Here is a 25,040-nt window from a genome sequence, read left to right on the forward strand (position 1 = left end):
GACGTCTTCTTCCCCGGGATCCACGCTCTCCGTCGCCGTCATCCCGTCGCTACACCCGCCGCTCCTATTGGATGACGGGACGGCGTGCGCGACGACGTGATGACATCGAAGGAGAGTGCCGGCCATGCAGGGGATCCCGGCACGGAGCAGACACCGAGGAGGCAGGTAAGGTCCCTCCCGGTGTCCTGTAAGCTGTTCGGGACGCCGCGATTTCACCGTGGCGGTCCCAAACAGCCGGGTTAGTGTTATTTTCGCTTTGATCGCCGCGTCTGAAGGGTTAATACAGGGCATCACCGCGATCGGTGATATCCTGTATTAGCTGCGGTCCCGGGTTGATGGCCGCAGGTATTCGCCGTATAAGACGCAACAACTTCCCCCCCAGTTTTGGGGAAGAAAAAGTGCGTCTTTATATTGCGAAAAATATGGTAAATGGCTTACTAAATTTATCTGAATGTGTTGGTCAAGTTTGTGCAGTTTGATAAAACTCACATATACTAAAGCACCTGATAAAGGGATAAGGCGTTCATCCTGTTCACAAGTTCTTACATGAATAGTTCTTTTATAATGATAGGATATCTGGCAGCAGTGTATATAGGGCCACCTCCGTAATAATTCTGATGGAGTAATTATAACTCTGCAGTCATTCCGGTCCTGCGTTGTCTTTGTGTAGATGAAATACCGCCTCAGGCTGTCACAACCTTTATAGCCACATAACAAAATGGATATGCAGTGCCAAGTATGGAGCGGAGTATAAATTCTTTAGAGATGTCCCGTCATCACCCTTAACATTTGTCCGTCTCTTCCTTTCATTGCTCCCTTTATCTTGCTTTTCTTTCAAAGCTTTGAGATGATTGTTTTCTCAGATGATCCCCGTGGGCCCTGTTATTGGCCCATACACCTTGCCCAAATTGAATCAGAGAGGAAGGCACAATGGATGTGCATTTCTCGAAATGCAGCCATTGAAGTGCATGAATTATTTGGCTTGGAACCATGGATAATATTGGCAACAGTTGGTTAGTTCTCAAAACCGCGAGTAGCAATGTTAATGTGCATAACTATGCGTAAAATCTGCCGTTATCTGTTGACAGGTTTAGGACGTTCTCCACTCAAGTGGACTCTGGAGAAATTTAAATATTTTATTTATTTATAAATTTTTTTACAAATCTGGCATTCTCTTGTCATTTCGTGTGTGTTTTGCTGATGTTCTTTCATCTTTGTGGTTTTTGTTCTTTTGCTGGAGGAAAAAAAAAATTAACTCTTTCTTCAAAAGCTGCCAGGAATTAGTGAATCTTTTACAAATGTATCCTTAGAAACGGACAAAGAGGGAAGGATCGAGGGGCTGAGATCTCAGACAGTTCTGGTTAATGACAAGATCTCAGCTAAACATTAGCTCACCCGTGGCACTTCTGTGTGCCTTCATCTGTTATCAGTATATTTCACCCCCCCCCCCCCCCCCCTGATTTTTCCAACTACCTCCTGTCGGCAGCTTGAAGGTTAATCCCCAAAGTCAGGCAGACAGAAGCCCTGCGAGTGTTGCGAGTATTCCTATGCTCGGAGCGATTCCTTCTCTTCTCAGAAATAAACGATTCCTGCCGTGTTCAGTGATTTTTGTGCAGCACTCCACACGGCTGAGCGAGTGCATCAATACTGTAGTCCTTACATGCTGTACATACTGATGACACTCTCTGTTTAACTTGATTGACTGAGCAGGATAGGGAAGCAGATGCACCTGCGAGAGATGTACAGACGTACACACATACATTTGCAGCCTTCTAAACGCTTAATGCTTTTGCGTTGACTTGAAAATGATGGTGTGATGTGCCTGATGTGGTGAATTGGAGGTAGTACAATCGGCTCTAGATGCCTTTGTTATAATGAGCGCTGACATAAATGCAGTTAGGTGTAGTGTATTTGTGCTTGAACTCCTAAGTTTTAATTTCTTATTATCTGTGGCTGATCGTTCATGAGGGTTGGCACCTGGAAAGCAGACAGCTCCTATATCCTGTGAATATATATCATGTGCGGGTGTCTCCGTGCTTGTTTCAGCGTTCAGCTGGCTGATGTTCCCGGTAAACCTGACACTCTGTTCTTTTCCTTTGTTTAGGCTTTGAGGCAGCAGCAGAAGAGAAGAAATGGGGTCTCTATGATGGTAAACAAGACTGTCCCTCGTGTCGTCCTGACGCCTCTTAAGGTGTCTGATGAGCAGTCGGATTCACCTTCAGGTAAAGATGAAACAAGCTGCACATTTTATGAGAAAATACTCTCACTAAGCCTTTGTGTAGGGAGGGCTGAGCGATGAAGGGAGAGAGGCACGGAGAAGGGCTTCTTTGCTGCTCTCCCTACAGTTTCACAATACGACCTGTATTCAGAGACGTGTATTTGTACAGATGCATGCACAGCCCTGTACATATAGAAGCGGGTGTTAGGATTCGCATCGCATAACAAAACAGTTTGGCTGCTGCAGGAAGATATGAGAAACCAATCATTGCAGCCTGGTTAAAGAAATGTAATATGGGACCACATGCTGGCGCTAAATGCCTGCAAATATAGCTCAGTTACACACAGTTATCTTGTGGCATTTGTCTTGTAGAAGCCTGATAAAAAGTATTACTGCAATTGTCTTATTTGTAAATAAACAAGAAGGATTGTTTGTCAACATTTCTTTTTACATTTACAGTTGTGATGTAAATAGACAGTAAATAAACAGACTAAAAGGTCTATACATAACCCGTGTCTGGTGTTAATATGATTCTTTATAGCAATTGTGATTATATTATTGTATAGTATTTACATCTTTTAGATACATTTCTTCTGGTTGTTGAAATGTTTGTTCTGTACATGTTTTACCTCGGCCTCCCTTGTGCATTAGGCATTTAGATTATTATTACAGTAAATAAGGTGAAGTGCTGTATGTTAGCTAGAGAATTATTAGAGATGTCCCTGAGCCTGATGATTGTTTTGGTTAAGTGACTGCTTTGCTGTCGGTAGCTCTTGTGGATTTACAGCTTTATTCCTCTTTATTACTAAAAGCTACTGACATTTTTTTGGATAATGATGTCTAACAAGTTGAAAGTTTTGCAAATTAAAAAGGAAGCCAAGGAGTTTGGTTTACATGAATAGAGATTATAAAGGCATAGGAACATTGTGTATGGATGTGTGTTTTGCAAAGCCTTTACAATCTTTTTAATTATATATGTGAAATGTGTGTATTCTTTTTGTCTTTTATATATTTTTTCTGTCCTAGTAAATGGTATTTGTTTATAATTGTAATTATTGTTTTTTATGTCCTTTTGATGGATCAATAAGCACGTTTTATTTCTGTAATTTGTTTCTGTTAAAGGAGATAAAACACATATACATTCATCACTTACCCTAGTATGATAAATGTATAACAGGGATCTGAACACTAAGGTCTCCACTGACCATGAGAATGGGCACCCTGAGGTCCTCATTTAAATCAAGATGCAGTCACATGTGTTACTTCATTAATTATCTATGGGATTGACTGAGATTACAGAGTAGGGGGCTCCTCTACATCAAATAGGCAACAAGCGCTACCGCACACACCTTATTGCAGACAGTATGTTTAGATATGTAGTAGGGCTGGGCGGTATACCGGTTCATACCGCACAATAGGAATTTTAACCGATACCGCAATACCGGTTTTGCCCCTCCCCCTCGGGAATGAATGAATCAGCCCAGCTGATCAGGGTACTACTCACATGTCACCCGCATGCGCTGCCCTCCTCGTCCTGTTTGTTGCGGCCGCCAGCGCTGACACTCTATACCAGAGGTCTCCAACCTGCGAACCTCCAGATGTTGCAAAACTACAACACCCAGTATGCCCGGACAGCCGTTGGCTGTCTGGGCATGCTTGGAGTTGTAGTTTTGCAACATCTGGTGGTCGGCAGGTTGAAGACCACTGCTCTATACTGTGCGGTATCCCTATGCCCAGGCTGCAAAAAATAAACAAAATAAACTTTAACTCACCTCCCGTTGGTCCGGTACCGGCCTCACTTGTTTCCTGGGGACGGGAACGTCGGGCAGCCGTCAGCCTATCACCGGCTGCAGCGATGTTCCGCCTCGGCCGGTGATAGGCTGAGCCCACTGTAATATAACAAGCCAGCTTCTTACATGACAGTGGGCTCAGCCTATCACCGGCCGAGGTGGAACATCGCTGCAGCCGGTGATAGGCTGACGGCTGCCCGACGTTCCCGTCCCCAGCGTAAGGCCGACATAGGTGCGTTAAAGTTTATTTCGTTTACCTTTTGCAGCCCGGGCATAGGGATACCGCACAGTATAGAGTGCCAGCGCCAGCGGCCGCAACAAACAGGACGAGGAGGGCAGCGCCTGCAGGTGATATGTGAGTATTTACCCGATGGGGATGTGGGCTGATAATTAATATTGGAGGGGGGGGGGCTAGGAAATACCGTTATATACCATGGAACCGCCAAAAGTAAAAAAAAAATACTGTGATACACACATTTGATCATACTGCCCAGCCCTAATATGTAGCCCTATGAATGGTGTCTCTGTCATACTCAGTAACTCTTATATAATAGTACACGATATAGGACACTAATTCAGACATAGTTTAGGCTAGAGAATACTTGGCTAACATCCATAAGATGTGACTCGCAGACCATCTTGGAGAAATCTTCATCCATTTTTTATTGTTCCATTTTCATGAGACTTTATCCAAATATAACATCCTAAGAGCATTACAACACAGAAGGTCAGATCTCACTTGACCATAGCTGGATCCTCGAGTAGTGGTGGTGGTGGTAGTTGGTAGTTGTAGTAGAAATTCCAGTTAATGTAAATGTTGAATTGAACAGAAGACATTCGTTCAGAGGGAAGCATTCTGAGTTATTGAGTTGGAAACACTCGAGCCTGTGGGGCTCAATAAGTTTTGTAGTTACAGTGGTGCCTCAAGTTACAATATGAATCGGTTGCAGGATGACCATTACATGTTGAGACCATAACTCTATGGAAACCTGGTAATTGGTTCTGAAGCCACCAAAATGTCATCCAAAAATACTATTTTACTAATAGTGGACTATTGATAGCCTACATCAGTCAGTGTAATAGACTGTGAGTTGAGCAGTAGTAGCATGTGTGTTACCTCCAAAGGAGTCCCGGGACCCACATTCTCATCATTGGTGATGGTCTCTGAAATCAGGCCGCCACTGGCCATATATTTATACTGTAGGTGGGCTATTGATATTATTTGTGGATCCTCCGGATTTCACTGTGAGTAATGTGATCCCTGACAGATGACAGGGTATATGACAATGAAAAGTAGGATCAAGTGTTATGAATTTCAATATTTCAGATCCTTTTGATGCAACCGCAGATATGTAGCTTCCAGAATTCCAGAAGTATATGATGATATGTTATTGCCTTCTCCCTGGGAAATAGAAATGTTTGTCTTTTCCTAACAGCTTTCCAATGTTTTTCTGGTGAAGAGAACTCCCTCATAATGGGAGTCTCCTGCCTTGGATCCTCCTCAATGACAACTTGAGCCGTCATACAGGACCTGCTCTTTTAGAGTGTCTCTAATTCAGTGTTTCCCAACCAGGGTGCCTCCAGTCGTTGCGAAACTACAACTCACAGCATGCTGGGAGTTGTAGTTTTACAACGACTGAGGCACCCTGGTTGCTAAACATTGCTCTAATGTATGAAGCAGCTTATTAGACAACCTCTATCAGTCTTTCTGAAACACCTTTTATGTAAATGACAATATAAACATAATAAAGTAAACTGAGATAATACTTAAACTGTACCTGTCGTCAACAAAAACTTTTTATATAATGTAGCTAATACCATTATATGTAGATTTGTATAATACTCTATGAGGAGTCCAAATACAGGAAGTGAGGGTGGACTAGCAGGGCTCTGTGCACTGAGGACAAGCAGGGCTCTGTGCACTGAGGACAAGCAGGGCTCTGTGCACTGAGGACAAGCGGGGCTCTGTGCCCGGAGGACAAGCGGGGCTCTGTGCCCGGAGGACAAGCGGGGCTCTGTGCCCGGAGGACAAGCGGGGCTCTGTGCCCGGAGGACAAGCGGGGCTCTGTGCCCGGAGGACAAGCGGGGCTCTGTGCCCGGAGGACAAGCGGGGCTCTGTGCCCGGAGGACAAGCGGGGCTCTGTGCCCGGAGGACAAGCGGGGCTCTGTGCCCGGAGGGCAAGCGGGGCTCTGTGCCCGGAGGGCAAGCGGGGCTCTGTGCCCGGAGGGCAAGCGGGGCTCTGTGCCCTGAGGGCAAGCGGGGCTCTGTGCCCTGAGGGCAAGCGGGGCTCTGTGCCCTGAGGGCAAGCGGGGCTCTGTGCCCTGAGGGCAAGCGGGGCTCTGTGCCCTGAGGGCAAGCGGGGCTCTGTGCCCTGAGGGCAAGCGGGGCTCTGTGCCCTGAGGGCAAGCGGGGCTCTGTGCCCTGAGGGCAAGCGGGGCTCTGTGCCCTGAGGGCAAGCGGGGCTCTGTGCCCTGAGGGCAAGCGGGGCTCTGTGCCCTGAGGGCAAGCGGGGCTCTGTGCCCTGAGGGCAAGCGGGGCTCTGTGCCCTGAGGGCAAGCGGGGCTCTGTGCCCTGAGGGCAAGCGGGGCTCTGTGCCCTGAGGGCAAGCGGGGCTCTGTGCCCTGAGGGCAAGCGGGGCTCTGTGCCCTGAGGGCAAGCGGGGCTCTGTGCCCTGAGGGCAAGCGGGGCTCTGTGCCCTGAGGGCAAGCGGGGCTCTGTGCCCTGAGGGCAAGCGGGGCTCTGTGCCCTGAGGCTCTGTGACATGCTACAGGCTCACACATGAAGATGATTGACAAGCCGGGAGCCTGCACAGAGCCCTGCTTGTCCTGCCCTCACTTACTGTATTTGGACTCGTCATAGAGACACACAGACAATAGCATCAGGGACAGCATTTTCCACCCAAAAATATACACATTTTTTAACCGATGTATATTACAAATATACATATGTTATTATCTACATTATATAAAAAGTTTTTGTTGATGACAGGTGCAATTTAAAGAGGGAGTTATGGCGATGGCAGAATTCTGTTACTGACTAGATGATTCTGAAAGGCGGAACAACATCTTTGGGGTTACTCTTCCAAGCTGTGCATTAGCTGGATGGTTTTTCTCTTATCTGTTGAAGTGTTCAGCAGGTTATTGATTCCATTCCTATCTGATGTAGCTTCCTTTTGTTTCTCTTGTCTCTAGTTTGCTAAAAGATTAACATTTTAGCTAAAAAAGAATGTTACAAACCACATTAAAGCATGGCAAGATGATACTCTTTGTGTGGTTAAAGGGGAATAGATGTAAAATGTGTGTTTATGCTTGTTCTCCACCTTCTGTTTTAAGGATCTGAGTCAAAAAACGGTGAAGCAGACAGTTCTGATAAGGAGACCAAGCCAGGGCAAAAATCACCCCCTGGCAAACAAATAAGCCAGCACTTAAAGCGGCTGAAAAAATCAGGTTTAGGTAAGTGTATGTATTTTTTGTATTTATGTTTTTATAGCATCATAAGCTGTGGTGTCAGTAGAGCATAGCATAGCAAAAAGAAAAAAAATGTACAGTATGTACAGCAAATATCAATATGGACAGTTTTATTGAAAAGATTTAGAGCATTAAGTAAAATTTACAGTTTTCCTCTATGTTTGGTGCCGTTTGGCACACAGTGATGCCACTAAAATGCCAGGGGATATTTTATACAATAGGGAAGATAAAACAATGCGATTGTATATTGCTGCTGGTAGCATTTCAATTTCTATTTTCTAAGATGAGAACATTATTATTTTTATTCCTATTGCACTAGATTTTTATCTTTAACACTTATTGTTTAACAGCTAAGTGTTTTATACCTTCTTTATACTGCTCATGTTTGGACATTGACTTATAATGTTTTTATAGTATATTATACAATTGAGGCCAACCAATGTTATTTACTTTAGTATCTTTCTTTGTATGAGTGCACACAGTAGAGGACAAGGGCTTACAGAGTAGTAGACTACAAAAGAGCCCTGCTGGTAAGAGGTGGTCAGAGAACTTCAATGGAGCATAAATTATGTATGGGAGCGTGTCCCCACACAGTTGGACTCTATTATGGACATTTATCAACGGGTTTAGTGAGGTTTTCTTTACTATAATTGTCGCAACTGCGACTACGCGATTTTTCATGCAACATTTTGACTGGAAAGCGAGAAAAGCAAGTTTTCCAAAAATTAACTAGGTAGTAATAATTTTAAAATGGACTACGGGTAGTCAGGTATTTATTAACTGCGACAGTCGCAACTGCGCAAATAAAAGTCGCAACAGGGTTAAAAATTTACTAAATTTACTCCAGCTCAAACATGGAGCAGAAAAAGCTACTACCAAAGTAAAAAAGGAAAAATTGCTTACGTGAAAGAAAATTATCAACAGGCTGAAACCAGTGGATAAATAAGTCACACATAAGCAAAAAAAGAGTAAGGGAAAAATTACTAAAAAAAAGAATACATAAGAAAACATTGATAAATGTCCCTCTATAAGCTTTGGTTTGATAGTCACAAAGTGTAGATACTCTTCCTCAGCCAGTAACACCCTGTTGGCGATTTACTCATACATTTCTGGTAAGAAGAACTTGGGGACCACGCCACACTAAGCTATAAGGTGGATGCTCCAAATATTGTTTCGGGAATAAAAGTATTTACTAAAACAGATAGTCCAGGGAAGGCCACGGCTCCTTTTTAATAATGAGAAAATCAGATTGTGTTAAGGAAATATTTCTGGAGCTATAGGCAATAAAAGGTAATAAAGGCTTTCATATGTGGCCTAGAAGACAGGGCAGAGCCGAAGGTTATCTATGGCAGTGAACTCCATACTTATAAAGTTATTATAAAGTTTGGTTTGAATGGGATGGTTGAAAGAGGATGAGTTTGATTTAGTCTATTTTATGTTTTAAGATGGGTCATGTAAAAGAACTATGAAGAGATAGCTAAATAACAGAGAAGTTAATTTAAGTGTCATTGCCATAAAAGTGATCGGATTTGAGATTTTATGAGGAGGAGACAGAGGTCCCTGGAAAGTAAACTTTGAGAGGTGCCAACAAAGAGGGAGAGTTGATGTGAGAATGAGATAAAGTAAATGTGGAGGTTAGAGGAGATCCAGAAGAGGCTTAGTCTATAATACTAAACAGTGAGCGGATTTGTGATAGAAGGAAGTGGGTGACAGTGTCAGAAGCCGAGGACATGTGGAGTATCAAGAATTGTTCTGTTTCAGTAGAGTGGTTGAATCAGAAGCCAGACTACAAGTAGTGCAAAACAGAGTTACAAAATAAATGAAATGGCAGTTTGACCCCTTAAGGACGCAGCTAATTTTCACCTTAAGGACGCAACCCCTTTTTTGCAAATCTGACCACTGTCACTTTATGCATTAATAACTCTGGGATGCTTTCACCTTTCATTCTGATTCTGAGATTGTATGTTTTTTTTCTGACATATTCTACCTTTACTTGGTGGTAAATTTTCTTTGTTGCTTGCATCCTTTCTTGGTGAAAAATCCCCAAATTTCTGGAAAATGTTGCATTTTTCTGACTTTGAAGCTCTCTGCTTGTAATGAGAATGGATATTCCAAATAAATTATATATTGATTCACAAATACAACATGTCTACTTTGTTTGAATCATAAAGTTGACATGTTTTTACTTTTTGAAGACATTAGAGGGCTTCAAAATTCAGCAGCAATTTTCAAATTTTTCACGAAAATGTCAATCTGAATTTTTCAGGGACCAGTTCAGTTTGAAGTGGATTTGAGGGACTTTCATGTTAGAAAAACCCCCATTATAAATACTGCACCCCTCAAAGTATTCAAAATGAAGCCACATGGCACACTATTTTGGAAACTACACCCCTCAAGGAATGTAACAAGGGGTACAGTGAGCCTTAACACCCCACAGATGTTTGACGACTTTTTGTTAAAGTCGGATGTGTAAATGAAAAAATAAAATTTTCACTAAAATGCTGGTTTTTCCCCAAATTTTACATTTGGTAATAACAGAAAATGCCCCCCAAATTTTGTATTACCATTTCTTCTGAGTATGGAAATACCCCATGAGTGGATGTCAAGTGCTCTGCTGGTGAACTACAATGCTCAGCAGAGGAGGAGTGCCATTGAGCTTTTGGAGAGAGAATTTGTTTGGAATGATAGTCAGGGGCCATGTGCATTTACAAAGCCCCCATGGTGCCAGAACAGTGGACCCCCCACATGTGACCCCCATTTTGGAAACTACACCCCTCACAGAATTTAATAAGGGGTCCAGGGAGCATTTACACCCCACTGGCATTTGACAGATCTTTGGAACAGTGGGCTGTGCAAATGAAAAATAATTTTTTTCATTTTCACGGACCACTGTTCCAAAAATCTGTCAGACACCTGTGAGGTGTAAATGCTCACTGTACCCCTTATTACATTATGTGAGGGAAGTGGTTTCCAAAATGGGGTCACATGTCGGGGGGGGGGGTCCATTGTTCTGGCACTATGGGAGCTTTGTAAACACATGTGGCCTTCAATTCCGGACACATTTTCTCTCCAAAAGCCCAATGACGCTCCTTCTCTTCTGAGCATTGTAGTTCGCCAGCAGAGCAATTTACATCCACATATGGGGTATTTCCATACTCAGCAGAAATGGGGCTACACATTTTGGGGACAGTTTTCCTATTATCCCTTGGGAAAATGAAAAATTTAGGGTAACACCAGCATTTTAGTGAATTATTTTTTCCATTTTTTTTTTCTTTCTCCCATCCAACTTTCACAAAAATTTGTCAAACACCTGTGGGGTGTTAAGGCTCCCTATACCCCTTGTTACAATCCGTGAGGGGTGTAGTTTCCAAAATGGGGTCACACGTGGGTATTTATTTTTTTGCGTTTGTCAGAACCACTGTAAAATCAGCCACCCCCTGTGCAAATCACCAATTTAGGCCTCAAATGTACATTGTGCACTCTCACTCCTGAGCCATGTTGTGCGCCCGCAGAACATTTTACATCCACATATGGGGTATTTCTGTACTCAGGAGAAATTGTGTTACAAATTTTGGGGGTCTTTTTTTCCTTTTACCTCTTGTGAAAATGAAAAGTGAGGGGCAACACCCGTTTTGCAATTTTAATTTTTTTACACTAACATGCTGGTTCCTTTTCATATGGGGTAAAAGGAGAAAAAGCCTCCAAAAATTTGTAAAGCAATTGCTCCTATATGTGGCCCTAAACTGTTTCCTTGAAATAAGACAGGGCCCCGAAGTGAGATCGCTATGTGCATTTGAGGCCTAAATTAGGGATTTGCATAGGGGTGGGCTCGGTTACAAGCGTTACAATTGGCTCCGCTATGAAAAATATTCTAGGCCAGTGATTCCCAAACAGGGTGCCTCCAGTTGTTGCTAAATTCCCAGCATGCCTGGACAGTCGATGCTGTCCAGAAATACTGGGAGTTGTTGTTTTGAAACAGCTGGTGGCTCCGTTTGGTAAACACTGTTGTACAATACATTTTTCATTTTTATTGGGGGGGAGGGGGGCAGTGTATGGGAGTGTATATGTAGTGTTTTACCCTTAATTTTGTGTGAGTGCAGGTCAGTGTAGTGTTTTTAGGGTACATTCACACGGGCAGGGGTTTACGGTGAGTTTCCCGCTAGGAGTTTGAGCTGCAGCGGAAAATTTGCCACAGCTCAAACTTGAAGCAGGAAACTCACTGTAAACCCGCCCGTGTGAATGTACCCTGTACATGCACATGGGGGGGGGGGGCAAACCTTCAGCTGTTGCAAAACTACAACTCCCAGCATGCACTGACAGACCGTGCATGCTGGGAGTTGTACTTTTGCAACAGCTTGAGGCACACTTGAGTTAGGTTCTGTTACCTAATTCAGTATTTTCCAACCAGTGTGCCTCCAGCTGTTGTAAAACTACAACTCCCAGTATGTCCTGATCGCCGAAGGGCATGCTGGGAGTTATAGTTATGCAACAGCTGGAGGCATGCAACTACAACTCCCAGCATGCCGAGACAGCCTTTTGCTGTTCGTGCATGCTGGGAGTTGTAGTTTTGCAAGATTTTGAGGGCCATGGTTTAGAGACCACCGCACAGTAATCTCCAAACTGTGGCCCTCCTGATGTTGCAAAACTACAAATCCCAGCATGCCCAGACAGCAAACTACTGTGTGGGCATGCTGGGAGTTGTAGTTTTGCAAGATCTAGAGGGCCACAGTTTAGAGACCACTGCACAGTGATCTCCAAACTGTACCCCTCTAAATCTTGCAAAACTACAAATCCCAGCATGCCCAAACAGCTGTCTGGGCATGCTGGTAGTTTTGCAACATCTGAAGGGCTAAAGTTTAGAGACCACTGCATTATACGTATATTTGTAAAATACATTGGATTAAAAAATGTGTATATTTTTAGGTGAAAAATGCTGACATGTCCCTGCAGCAATTGCCTTTGTGTTTCTCTGCATAGACAAAATACAGGAAGTGTGACTTGACAAGCAGGGCTCTGTGCACGGAGGAAAAGCAGGGCTTTGTGCACGGAGGCTCGGTGACATGCCCCCAGCTCACAAAACAGGCTGATTGACAAGCTAGGAGACTGCACAGAGCCCTGCCCTTATTTATTTTTTACCCAAATATATACACCTTTTTTCACCAATATACACTGCTCAAAAAAATAAAGGGAACATTTAAGCAACACAATGTAACTCCAAGTCAATCACACTGTCCACTCAGGAAGCAACACTGATTGACAATCAATTTCACATGCTGTTGTGCAAATGGAACAGACAACAGGTGGAAATTATAGGCAATTAGCAAGACACCCCCCCCCCCCCAAATAAAGGAGTGGTTCTGCAGGTGGTGACCACAGACCACTTCTCAATTCCTATGCTTCCTGGCTGATGTTTTGGTCAGTTTTGAATGCTGGCAGTGCATTCACTCTAGTGGTAGCATGATACAGAGTTTAGTGCAGCTCATTCCGGATGGCACATCAATGCGAGCTATGGCAAGAAGGTTTGCTGTGTCTGTCAGCGTAATGTCACGAGCATGTAGGCGCTTACTAGGAGACAGGCCAGTACATCAGGAGATGTGGAGGAGGCCGTAGGGGGGCAACAACCCATCAGCAGTACCGCAAGCCCTGCAAAATTACCTCCAGCAGGCCACAAATGTGCATGTGTCCACTCAAACGGTCAGAAACAGACTCCATGAGGGTGGTATGAGGGCCCAACATCCACAGTTGAGGGTTGTGCTTACAGCCCAACACTGTGCAGGACATTTGGCATTTGCCAGACAACACCAAAATTGGGAGATTTTCCACTGGCACCCTGTGCTATTCACAGATGAAAGCAGGGTCACACTAAGCACAGAGTCTGGAGACGCTGTGGAGAACGTTCTGCCTGCAACATCCTCCAGCATGACAGATTTAGTGGTGGGTTAGTAATGGTTTGGGTGGCATTTCTTTGGGGGGCTGCACAGTCCTCCATGTGCTTGCCCAGAGGTAGCCTGACTGCCATTATGTACCGAGATGAGATCCTCAGACCCCTTGTGAGACCATATACTGGTGCGGTTGGCCCTGTGTTCCTCCTAATGCAAGACAATGCTAGACCTCATGTGGCTGGAGTGTTTCAGCAGTTCCTGCAAGAGGAAGGCATTGATGCTATGGACTGGCCCGCCCGTTCCCCAGACCTTAATCCGATTGAGCACATCTGGGACATCATGTCTCGCTCCATCCACCAACGCCACGTTGCACCACAGACTGTCTAGGAGTTGGCGGAAGCTTTAGTCCAGGTCTGGGAGGACATCCCTCAAGAGACCATCCACCACCTCATCAGGAGCATGCCCATGCATTGTAGGGAGGTCATACGGGCACGTGGAGGCCACACACTCACACATTACTGAGCCTCATTTTGACTTGTTTTAATGACATTACATCAAAGTTGGATCAGCCTGTAGTGGGGTTTTCCACTTTGATTTTGAGTGTGACTCCATTTCCAGACCTCCATGGGTTGATAAACTAGATCTCTATTGATAATTTTTGTGTGATTTTGTTGTCAGCACACTCAGCTATGTAAAGACTAAAGTATTTCATACGATTATTTCATTCATTCAGATCTAGCATGTGCTATCTTAGTGTTCCCTCAGTGTATATTACAAATACACATATACATTTACATTATATAAAAAGTTTTTGCAAACAGGTACACTTTTACCCTTAAATGACTGGCGCCGTTTATATGTGGCACGGCCATACAGCAGGTCTATGAAACGAGCTCAGGAGCTTAGCTCGCTTCATATCCGTTCGGTCCCCGCTGCTATCAGCAGCCAGGACCCATGGCTAATGCCGGAATAAAAGTTGATTGCAGCGTCTAAAATGCCGCAAATACACTGCCAGTAGCTCTGCGGAGCTGATCTGGATCATCGAGAGGTCCAGATAATCTGAGAGGACTAAGAGAGGGCCCTTATCTGCCTCCTCGACATCCAATTGGTTCTCCAAGGCTCCAGATGGAGCAATGGAGCACCAATAACACTGATCAATGCTATGCTATGGCATGGCATTGTTCAGTGTATGCAATCTAATGATTGTATGTTGTAGTCTAAAATAGAGGTACTCAACTATTCTTTGTGAGGGTCCGCTTATCCAGGTCTGCCACTGGTAAAGGTCCGAGCAAAGCACTGAGGCCTGATGCACACCTAGTGGCCGCAGTGCCATGAAGGAAATAGGTAAAACGACTGAAGTCTGGAGGATGCAAATTTACTGTTTCCTGTATTTTCTGAATGCTGCCAGAGACTATACCCCCAATATAATACTTCCACACGCTGTACCCCAGAATATAATACTTCCACACGCTGTACCCCTGAATATAATACTGCCACACGCTGTACCCCTGAATATAATATTGCCACACGCTGTACCTCTGAATATAATACTGCCACATACTATACCCCTGAATATATTACTGAAGCACGCTATACCCCTGAATATATTACTGGTGCACACTTTGCCCCTGAACTGCCACACGTTATGCCCCTAGTATAGTGCTGCCACATGCTATGCCCCTAATATATCAAAGCCACACGCTGTGCTCCAGGTATATTACTGCCACACGCTCTGCCCCTCGTATATTACTGCCACACGCTATATCCCTGGGATAGTACTGTCACACGCTATATCCCTGGTATAGTACTGCCACACGCTATATCCCTGATATAGTACTGCCACACGCTATATCCCTGATATAGTACTGCCACACGCTATATCCCTGATTTAGTACTGCACATACTATATCCCTGGTATAGTACTGCCACACACTATATCCCTGGTATAGTACTGCCACACACTAATGGTATAGTACTGCCACACGCTATATCCATGGTATAGTACTGCCACAACTATATCCCTCTTATAGTACTGCCACAAAATAGGCCCCCAATTATAATTTTAACAAACACTGTGCCATGTACCGACTAATTGTACCATAAAACAGTGAATGATGCCACCGTGCCCCCCCAGTATAAATGATGCCACCGTGCCCCCCAGTATAAATGATGCCACCGTGCCCCCCAGTATAAATGATGCCACCGTGCCCCCCAGTATAAATGATGCCACCGTGCCCCCAGAAAAAATGATGCCACCGTGCCCCCAGAAAAAATTATGCCACCGTGCCCCCCAGAATAAATTACGCCACAGTGCCCCCCAGAATAAATGATGCCACCGTGCCCACCCAGAATAAATGATGCCGCTGTACCCCCAGAATAAATTATGCCACCGTGCCCCCCAGAATAAATGATGCCACCGTGCCCCCCCCAGAATAAATGATGCCACCATGCCCCCCCCAGAATAAATGATGCCGCTGTACCCCCAGAATAAATGATGCCACCGTGCCCCCCAGAATAAATGATGCCACCATGCCCCCCCAGAATAAATGATGCCACCGTGCCCCCCCAGAATAAATGATGCCACCATGCCCCCCCCAGAATAAATGATGCCACCGTGCCCCCCAGAATAAATGATGCCACCGTGCCCCCCCAGAATAAATGATTCCAACGTGCCCCCCCAGAATAAATGATGCCACCATGCCTCCCCCCCCCAGAATAAATGATGCCACTGTGCCCCCCCTCTGAGTAAATGATGCCACCATGCCCCCCCCACCCCCAGAATATATGAAGTCACCGCACCCTCAGACTAACTGATGCCACCGTGCCCCAGAATAAATTTTGCCCCACAAATAATTTTTATTTTTTTGTTTTGCCCTAGATTTTGTGGTGAAATTATTGATTGATGTGCATATAACAAGCCCACATATGGGTCTGTAGGTTCAAAATTGAGTGTTATGATTTTTAGAATCTGAGGCGGGAAAAACAAAAGCAAAAAGTGGTTAAGAAAAAAAATATTTAACTGAAGTACAACACATTAAAAATATTAATTTTTTGAAGTTTAATTTCTAAATGGTGATATTTTAATATAAAGTTTCAGGCATCTGTAGGTCTTGGTCTTACAGGATTAAGATATGGTAACCACTTTTAAAAGTCAACTTTTCTAAATAGGGTGACATTGGTTACATGTGAAATAAATCAATAAGGATAAAAGACTAAAAGTACAAGGGTTAAAAGCAGATTTTTCTTTGAGGCAAAATTCATGTTCTTTTATGTAATGACATTTTAATGCCAATTGTAGGAAATTTTCATCTTTATTTTTATGTACATTGGCACAAAAACAAAAAGACCTAAAAACATATAATCTGTACTGATCTGGAAAGTTTAATGAACATCTAAAATCTCTGGACTTCAAAGAAAAATTATAAATGTGACTGTAAAATGTCATTAAATGTTCCTTGCTGGTTTTGTGTAAAAGGATTTGCTTTTGATGCTTCTACAATTAACAGTGAATGTATAAATGTGAATTTGTTTTAAGTGTATATTTTGGGCAAGGATTCCTTATTCTAATACACAAGCATCTACATAGAATAATTTGTTCCAAGTACATATGCACAGGCCTGGATGATTCTTATCCGTGCTAATCCTACTTATCATTTCTTAAAAATAAATAAGAAATAATGAACCCTTTTTCAAATAGTCCTGTTGGGTCAGCCCTGTGCCCCATTTCATCCTGTTAGGCAATGGATCGGATGAAGGGTCCCAATTCAGGATCCTTATCTCTGTACCGGAATTTTGCTACAAATATGTCATCCAGGGACAGGATTCCCTGTTATTATCTTAATATCATGGAACCGTTCAAAATCTATATATATATAAAACTCAACGTGTGTGTGTGTGTATGTATGTTCCACAAAAACTTCCACAGATATATTAACATGAAACTTGGCACACATGTTACTTATATGTTAACAAAAAACATAGGATAGGTGATTTAACCCTTACTCACCCCCATTTGCCAGGGGCAGGATTTACGTTTTAAAGTCCCATGCAAGTCAATGGGAAATATATGTTACTGCATAACTTCCAAACGGCTGGAGATATTTCGATAATACTTGGTCACATGTTACTTATATGTCCACTTAAAATATGATAGTTAATTTCACCCTTAATTACCCCCATTTGTGAGTGTCGGGGTTTTTGTTTAGTCCCATGCAAATTAATGGGAAATGTATGTTCCCACATAACTTCCGTACGGCTGGAGCTATTTCAATACCTGGTACACATATTACAGGTCGGGATAGGAGTTTGGGTTAGATGGACGGGATGGGAGGTCGGGATATGAGGTCGGAATATGATGACGGGATATGAGGTTGAAATATGATGACGGGATATGAGGTCGAAATATGATGACGGGATAGGAGGTCGGAATGAGGACAGGATATGGGGTTGGGATATGACAACAATAAAGGAGGACGGGATATAAAGTCAAAAGCTTCCTCCTTTGTTTATCTTCCTCCCCAATAAGGATTAGAAAGGAAAAACCTGGCAACGCCAGGTACTCCGTTAGTATGTCCTAAAGCTGGCCACCAAATTGCTGTGGCCACTGGTAAATCCCCAACTTTTGGCTCCATTCACATCTGCAGTGAAGACTCTGTTGCAGATTTTGTTAAATTCGACAGAATTTTCACTAAAGCCCTAACACAAGTGTAAAAAGTGTGTCTCTAGCTTTTCTTGTCTTGCAAGAACTGAAAGTGGCTGTCCTATTTGGACAACATTTTTTTATATGGCCTTTGAAGGAGTAATCTTTATGGATCAGAGGCGCAAGCAATGCAAACAATGGGCTAAATTAATACTATACTGAGTAGTAGCAAGGTGCCTGTCTTAGCAATGTAAGCGGATCAATGTAAGCATGTTGGAAAATCCTATGGTGATCATTAGGCTATGTTCACAGAATCTCTCTCCTGTCGCTGGTATACACGACAGACCCTTATTGGACTAAATCTAGTCTACTAGTGGCTAATTTGGACTGCTATCCAAACGTATACCTTTTTTATTTTGCAGTCGAAAAAGTCTGGCTATAAAGGTATACATTTGTGAAGTAGAACTAATGTAGTAACTAATAGGCCACATTTAGTCCATTAAAGCCCAATGGGCCTACTGTGGTTATGCCACTGTTAATGCTTACTTTTTTGCTAGTGTCCCAAATGTGTACAGCAGAATTCATAATTTTCTGTTTTGAAGAGGTTGGTGGTATAACTCCTTATATACCCCTAAATAATCTATATGATCTGTGAACTATTTCTCATATCAGCTCGTATAGAATGAAGTCTACAGAGGCCTACAGGGAAGCAGGTGAACTCCGTGGTGTTTCCCTGAGCTACAGCGGACCCCCCGTGTCTAGTTTTAATAGAGACACTGTCACTCACTGTTACTCTGTGGCTGGCCAGCTGTGCAGATGGCAAGACGTCAAGTTGTATTGCCACTTGTGTCCAGTGTCAGCCTAACAACAAGGCCCATCTTCGCTCTTCCTGGACCCCCTTCTGAACTCACAGTAACCACAGACACACACACCCCACCCGATCAGCTACTTGCTGCAGTCATCATTTTCATCCAGTGTACCACAATACTTTAATTCCATAATATCGTATATGGTATTGTCATTCCAAAATACAGCTGGACTCACAAAAACAAGTACCCAGTATGGATATATCAACAGAAAAACAAGAGTATTGCCGCTTAGGAGAAAAAAAACAAATTTGCTGCAACATTAAGAAGTTAACCCCTTGACACACCTTAACATAATAACAGTACCACCATCATGTTAACGGTGCCAAAGATAGTAAACACACCATGACTTACTGTTATGTTAGGGAGATTGCATTGTCATTGCCGTTGTGCCCATTTGTTTAATGACAGTAAGTGTTTATGTACATGAGACCTAAAGGTGGTCAGGTAATAATGTCACTTACAGAAACTGTATGATGGACCCCAGGATCAATTCCACAAGTGGTCCCTTCGCACCGCAGTCCAATGCGGAGTCTGGATTACCACTGCACGGAGTCTTTACACCACATACTATATGATAAAGAAAATATAGCCACTGTATTATAAGGTAATCTGTTCAGGATGAGGTTGCTAAGAAGATTGTGATTGTTTCCAATAACTACCAGCGGAATTGTGAATGCAGCTGTGTGCTATAATATAGACTGTAACTTGGGATCTATACAAGATATGGCATTGTAATATAGTCACTCAACATTATAGATCATGTCTATGTATAAACTAGAATAGTTCAGGGGTATATCCACTCTTTACAACTTCTTGAACATGAACAATAAACTCAAGCTTTTTCTGTTTGCTGCTGCCATTATGAGGATGGAGTATAAATTAATCTTTGCCTTTAATACAGTGGGGCGAAAAAGTATTTAGTCAGCCACCAATTGTGCAAGTTTTCCCACTTTTAAAGATGAGAGAGGCCTGTAATTTTCATCATAGGTATACCTCAACTATGAGAGCCATAATGAGAAAAAAACACTGGTGTTACTATGTGTTTTAGACACTTGGTGCGCTTTGCTCATTATGGGGATGGGGCTTAGAAGTAAAGGGGTGTGTTTTTTAGGGCTGAAACAACCAATCAATTAGCAACTAATCGATTATGAAAATGGTTGTCAACTATTTTCATAATCAATTAATCAGTTGGTCGATTAATTGGTCAGCCAATTTGTAAAGTTCACATACACTTAGCGATTATCACTATGTATATATGCAACTGTGGTCCTCGGCGTCCTGTTTAGTGAAGAGGAGGCCCAGCACACCCCGGTTCTCAGGCTCTGTGCTAAAGGCCAGACTCACAATAGTTGCAGAAAGTAGGAGATTATGTGTGCTGGCCCCCTCTTTGGTAAATAGGCTGCTGTGGGCGTGTAGAATGGACAGCCAGAGAATGTGCTGCCCCTCCTATCTGGCCACAGGTAAGAAACAGTGGAGGGTATAGCCCCTACAAGGGGAAAAAAAAAAAAAAAGAAAACTCAACATTTGGCTGACCCCACAAACTCTCTCTTAACACACTATGCATCCATTACCTGAAACATACAGAAGACCTTCAGTCCGATCCCCTTCCCTCATTGACTCCCTCCTTAATCTAACTCACTATTATCACTATTAAAATTATCTTCTTCTCCACTATGGTAATTGTTATCAGATTAGTCGATTAATCGAAACAACAATAGGCCAACTAATTGATTATGAAAATAATTGTTATTCACAGCCATAGTGGCTTTACTGGAGACATGATTTATAATCTGACAGTGCAAAAATTTTGGAGCTAACAAAGTCAACCAGTAGGTAAGATAAACTTAGTCAAGTGGCTAAAGAGGCACCACGTTTATCACTCAGCCTGAGCCACTGTGATGCATCTGGTGCATTCTTGGTGCCCTTGTACAATTTTTTGAGTAATTATTGGCTAAATAGACTAATATTGCCCTGTGTAATAAGCCCAGTGATCAGCTGATCACATGATTTTTATATGTTTTAAAAATCATTGTTCTCTGCGGTTTTATTTACCTGTATTAAAACCGTTGTATATGACAGTTTTAAGTCCAATCATAAAACCGGATACGAGCATACTCTGATCAGCCCATTCAAATGAATGAGATGGGGGTCTGGTCCAGTTGGGATATCGGAGCACCCGATTTTCACATCTCCCAGACGGATCTGGTCCCCTTATGTAAGAATCTTGGTGTGAATGCACCCTAATAGAGGATGTGAGGCCGAGTGATAAAAGTAAAGGGCCACACAAATATTTTTGCCCACATAATAGCCAAGCCATGTAATAGGCAGGAGTACTTAGGCTGCTTTCACACTGTGAAATAGTTCCGTTTAGGAACTTCCGCCAGAAGTTCCGTCACTATATCGGCGAAACCCGGCTGTTACAAAACCCCTGACGGCCGTGACTAAATTGCATTGCAGCCTATGGGGGTTTGTAACTGCCCGTTTGCACCCGCATGTGCCCGTAATTCATTACGGGCATTATATAGTGACGGGACATCGTGGCGGAAAAATTACTGCATGCCGGCCAGTGATGTGAATAGAACATGAGAATCGCTCATTCATATTTTCTGCCCAGAGTGGAAATTGGCCAGATGGTGGCAGCCAATCCCCGCTCTCAGCGGGAAATATCAATGGTGAGTGGCCGTCCGGAGTACAGAGCAGAAATGCAAGCGCAGGAGAAAGCCGCAGGTACTACTGCTCCCAACATGGAGCACACACCGCTCCATGCTAGGTGCTGTAGTACCTGCATTAATAGACAGATCGCAGTGGATGTCACTCCTGACACCCACTGTTATCCTCCTGTATAATGTATAGATGCGGGCGAACGGCCGCTCTTCTATGGTCCCCTGCATTGACGTATATATACACCTATTCATATTTCCCATGAGTTGTGATTGGACGGAACCATCTGGCCAATCACATCCCTCTGCGGGAAATATGAATAGATGTATATATATGCCAGTGCAGGCAACCATAGAAGAGCGGCCATGAGGAGGATCGCAATGGGTGTCAGAAGTGACACGGGCTGACATTGATCTGTCAATTAGTACAGGAACTCCTCCCACCATTGAACAGTATGTTATCTAAAAATAGTACTATCTAAAAAATGTAAAAAAATAAAAAAAAAATGTGAAAAACGCACTAAATTTTTATTATTGTCGGGTACATTTTTAGTGCCCTACCCGCCCACATAAATTGATCTCTGTTTAAAAATGAATTAAAATTTTGTTATAATAAAGATACATTTCGTTAAATACTATTTTTTCCATCACTACTGTATCTGTTTTTTAATATGTTTTTTTTTAATGTTACCCTGTGAAATTTTATTTAAAAAAAGGTATCTCCATCACTTTTTTCCAAAAAAGAATAAAAACCGCATGCAAAAACGCCGAAGTTAAAACCCACGTGTCATTTTTCTTGCCATTTTTTTTTTTACTCCCATAGACTTCTATGGGAGAAAAACGCCACAATTTCAGGAAAAAAGACGCCATAGACTCAACATGCTTCGACTTTGCAAAAAAAAATTTAAAAAAATTTTAAAGTGGAAACTTAGCCTTAGGCTGTGTTCCTCCTCATAGAGGGGCATTTATTAAGACTGGAGTTTCACATGCTGGTCTTAAAGGGGTTCTCCACCATAAGGTGATATTAGTACATACCTGCCAGACAGTAATGGACATGCTTAGAAAGGATCTGCACTTGTCTTGCGGCTATATGGCTATGTTGTGAGATTACCATAATACTGTGGCTAGCTTTTTGTGAACTGGTATTTCCTATTTGAATTTTCTTTTTTGCCTACAAATCCCATAATTCCATTTTCCTCCCTCCCACACATCAGCCACCCCACCCATTGAAACATAAATGAGCTGCATCCATTCAAAAGATCTGTGGTTTTCAATCAGGATGCCTACATCTGTTGCAGATTGATCTCTCTCCCAACAAGCGATCGCTCCACCTAGAGCTGGGCGGTATACCGGTTCATACCGAATACCGAAATTTTTGTGCTGCACGATGTGAATTTTTCCCATACCGCAATACCGGTTGGGCCCCTCCCCCTCGGGAATAAATTATCAGTCCAGTGCTGCGCTGTCCCCACATCGGGGAACTTATCATATGTGACCCACCAGCACTGTTCTGCTCCCCGCCCCCCCAAATCAGGTGATAGGCTGAGCCCACTGTCATGTAAGAAGCCGGCTTCTTACATGACAGCGGGCTCAGCCTATCGCTGGCCGGGGGGACATCGCTGCGGCCGGTGATAGGCTGACGGCTGTCCGACGTTCTCGTCCCCAGGAAACAAGTGAGGCCGGTACCGGACCAACGGGAGGGGAGTTAAAGTATATTTTGTTTATCTTTTGCAGCCCGGGCATAGGGATACAGCGTACAGCAGTGGTCTCCAACCTGCGGCCCTCCAGCTGTTGCAAAAATTCAACTCCCAGCATTCCTGGACAGCCGTTGGCTGTCCGGGCATGCTGGGAGTTGTAGTTTTGCAACATCTGGAGGTCCGCAGGTTGGACACCACTGGCGTACAGTATAGAGTTCCATCGCCGGCAGCCCGCAACAAAGAGGAGGAGGGCAGTGCTTGCGGGTGACATATGTGAGTCGTACCCTGCTGGGCTGATAATTAATTGGGGGGGGGAAGCAGAACAGCGCTGGTGGGTAACATGATTTAGGGGGGGAGGGGGTGAGCAGAACAGCACTCGCGGGTCACATGATTTGGGGGGGGTGAAAGAAATACCGTTGTATACCGTGGAACCGCCATAAGTTACAAAAATACCGTGATACACATTTTTGGTCATACTGCCCAGCTCTAGCTCCACCCATTGAAGCAGACAAGCTCCCTGTCATCAGCTGACTAGTGAGTCAGGTCTCGGCCGCATTGCAACCTGGGAAAAATCTGAGACAACAGTCATTTTGTATGCTGTTAAAAATAAATATTTGGGTGAAAATCACAGAAGAATTGTGAGAAAACCGTCACACACAGGTACAGACACTATATTATGAACTACACTAACTTTACAGCCCCTGTAGCATAGTCAAATAAATAAAAATCCCGGAATACCACTTGAACTTAAAATGTACCAGATTTATTAACCCCTTAAGGACGCAGGATGTAAATGTACATCCTGGTGCGGTGGTACTTAACGCACCAGGACGTACATTTACGTCCTGTGCATAACCGCGGGCATCGGAGCGATGCCCGTGTCATGCGCGGCTGATCCCGGCTGCTGATCGCAGCCAGGGACCAGCCGGCAATGGCCGACCGATCTCGCGGGCGTCCGCCATTAACCCCTCAGGTGCCGAGATCAATACAGATCCCGGCATCTGCGGCAGTGCGCGATTTCAATGAATGATCGGATCGCCCGCAGCGCTGCTGCGGGGATCCGATCATTCAGAACGCCGCACGGAGGTCCCCTCTCCTTCCTCCGTGCGGCTCCCGGCGTCTCCTGCTCTGGTCTGAGATCGAGCAGACCAGAGCAGAAGATCGCCGATAACACTGATCTGTTCTATGTCCTATACATAGAACAGATCAGTATTAGCAATCATGGTATTGCTATGAATAGTCCCCTATGGGGACTATTCAAGTGTAAAAAAAAATGTAAAAGTAAATAAAAAAGTAAAACGTCCGTTTTTTCCTATTGTACCCCCAAAAAGCGTAAAAAATAAATTTTATAGACATTTGGTAACGCCGCGTGCGTAAATGTTCGAACTATTAAAATAAAATGTTAATGATCCCATACGGTGAACGGCGTGAACGAAAAAAAAAATCAAAAATTGCTACTTTTTTAATACATTTTATTTAAAAAAAATTATAAAAAATGTATTAAAAGTTTTTTATATGCAAATATGGTATCAAAAAAAAAGTACAAATCATGGCGCAAAAAATGAGCCCTCATACCGCCGCTTATACGGAAAAATAAAGTTAGAGGTCATAAAAATAAAGCGATTATAAACGTACTAATTTGGTTAAAAAGTTTGTGATTTTTTTTAAGCACAACAATAATAGAAAAGTATGTAATAATGCGTATCATTTTAATCGTATTGACCCTCAGAATAAAGAACATGTCATTTTTACCATAAATTGTACGGCGTGAAAACGAAACCTTCCAAAATTAGCAAAATTGCGTTTTTCTTTTTAAT

General features: G+C 43.3%; 1 protein-coding gene across 3 annotated transcripts in view; it reads left to right on the forward strand.

Moving 5' to 3' along the window:
- The window catches only part of ASXL3 (ASXL transcriptional regulator 3), a 157,216-nt gene that overhangs the window by 111,272 nt on the left and 20,904 nt on the right, over positions 1-25,040 (forward strand). For all 3 annotated transcript variants that reach the window (XM_056521811.1, XM_056521809.1, XM_056521810.1), the window contains 2 exons: positions 2,105-2,222; positions 7,342-7,461. In XM_056521811.1, the coding sequence (XP_056377786.1) occupies positions 2,105-2,222; positions 7,342-7,461 (238 nt within the window). The remainder of the gene's footprint in view (positions 1-2,104; positions 2,223-7,341; positions 7,462-25,040) is intronic.

The sequence above is a fragment of the Hyla sarda genome, chromosome 5 (genome assembly GCF_029499605.1).
Source record: "Hyla sarda isolate aHylSar1 chromosome 5, aHylSar1.hap1, whole genome shotgun sequence".
Classification (NCBI taxonomy): Eukaryota; Metazoa; Chordata; class Amphibia; order Anura; family Hylidae; genus Hyla; species Hyla sarda.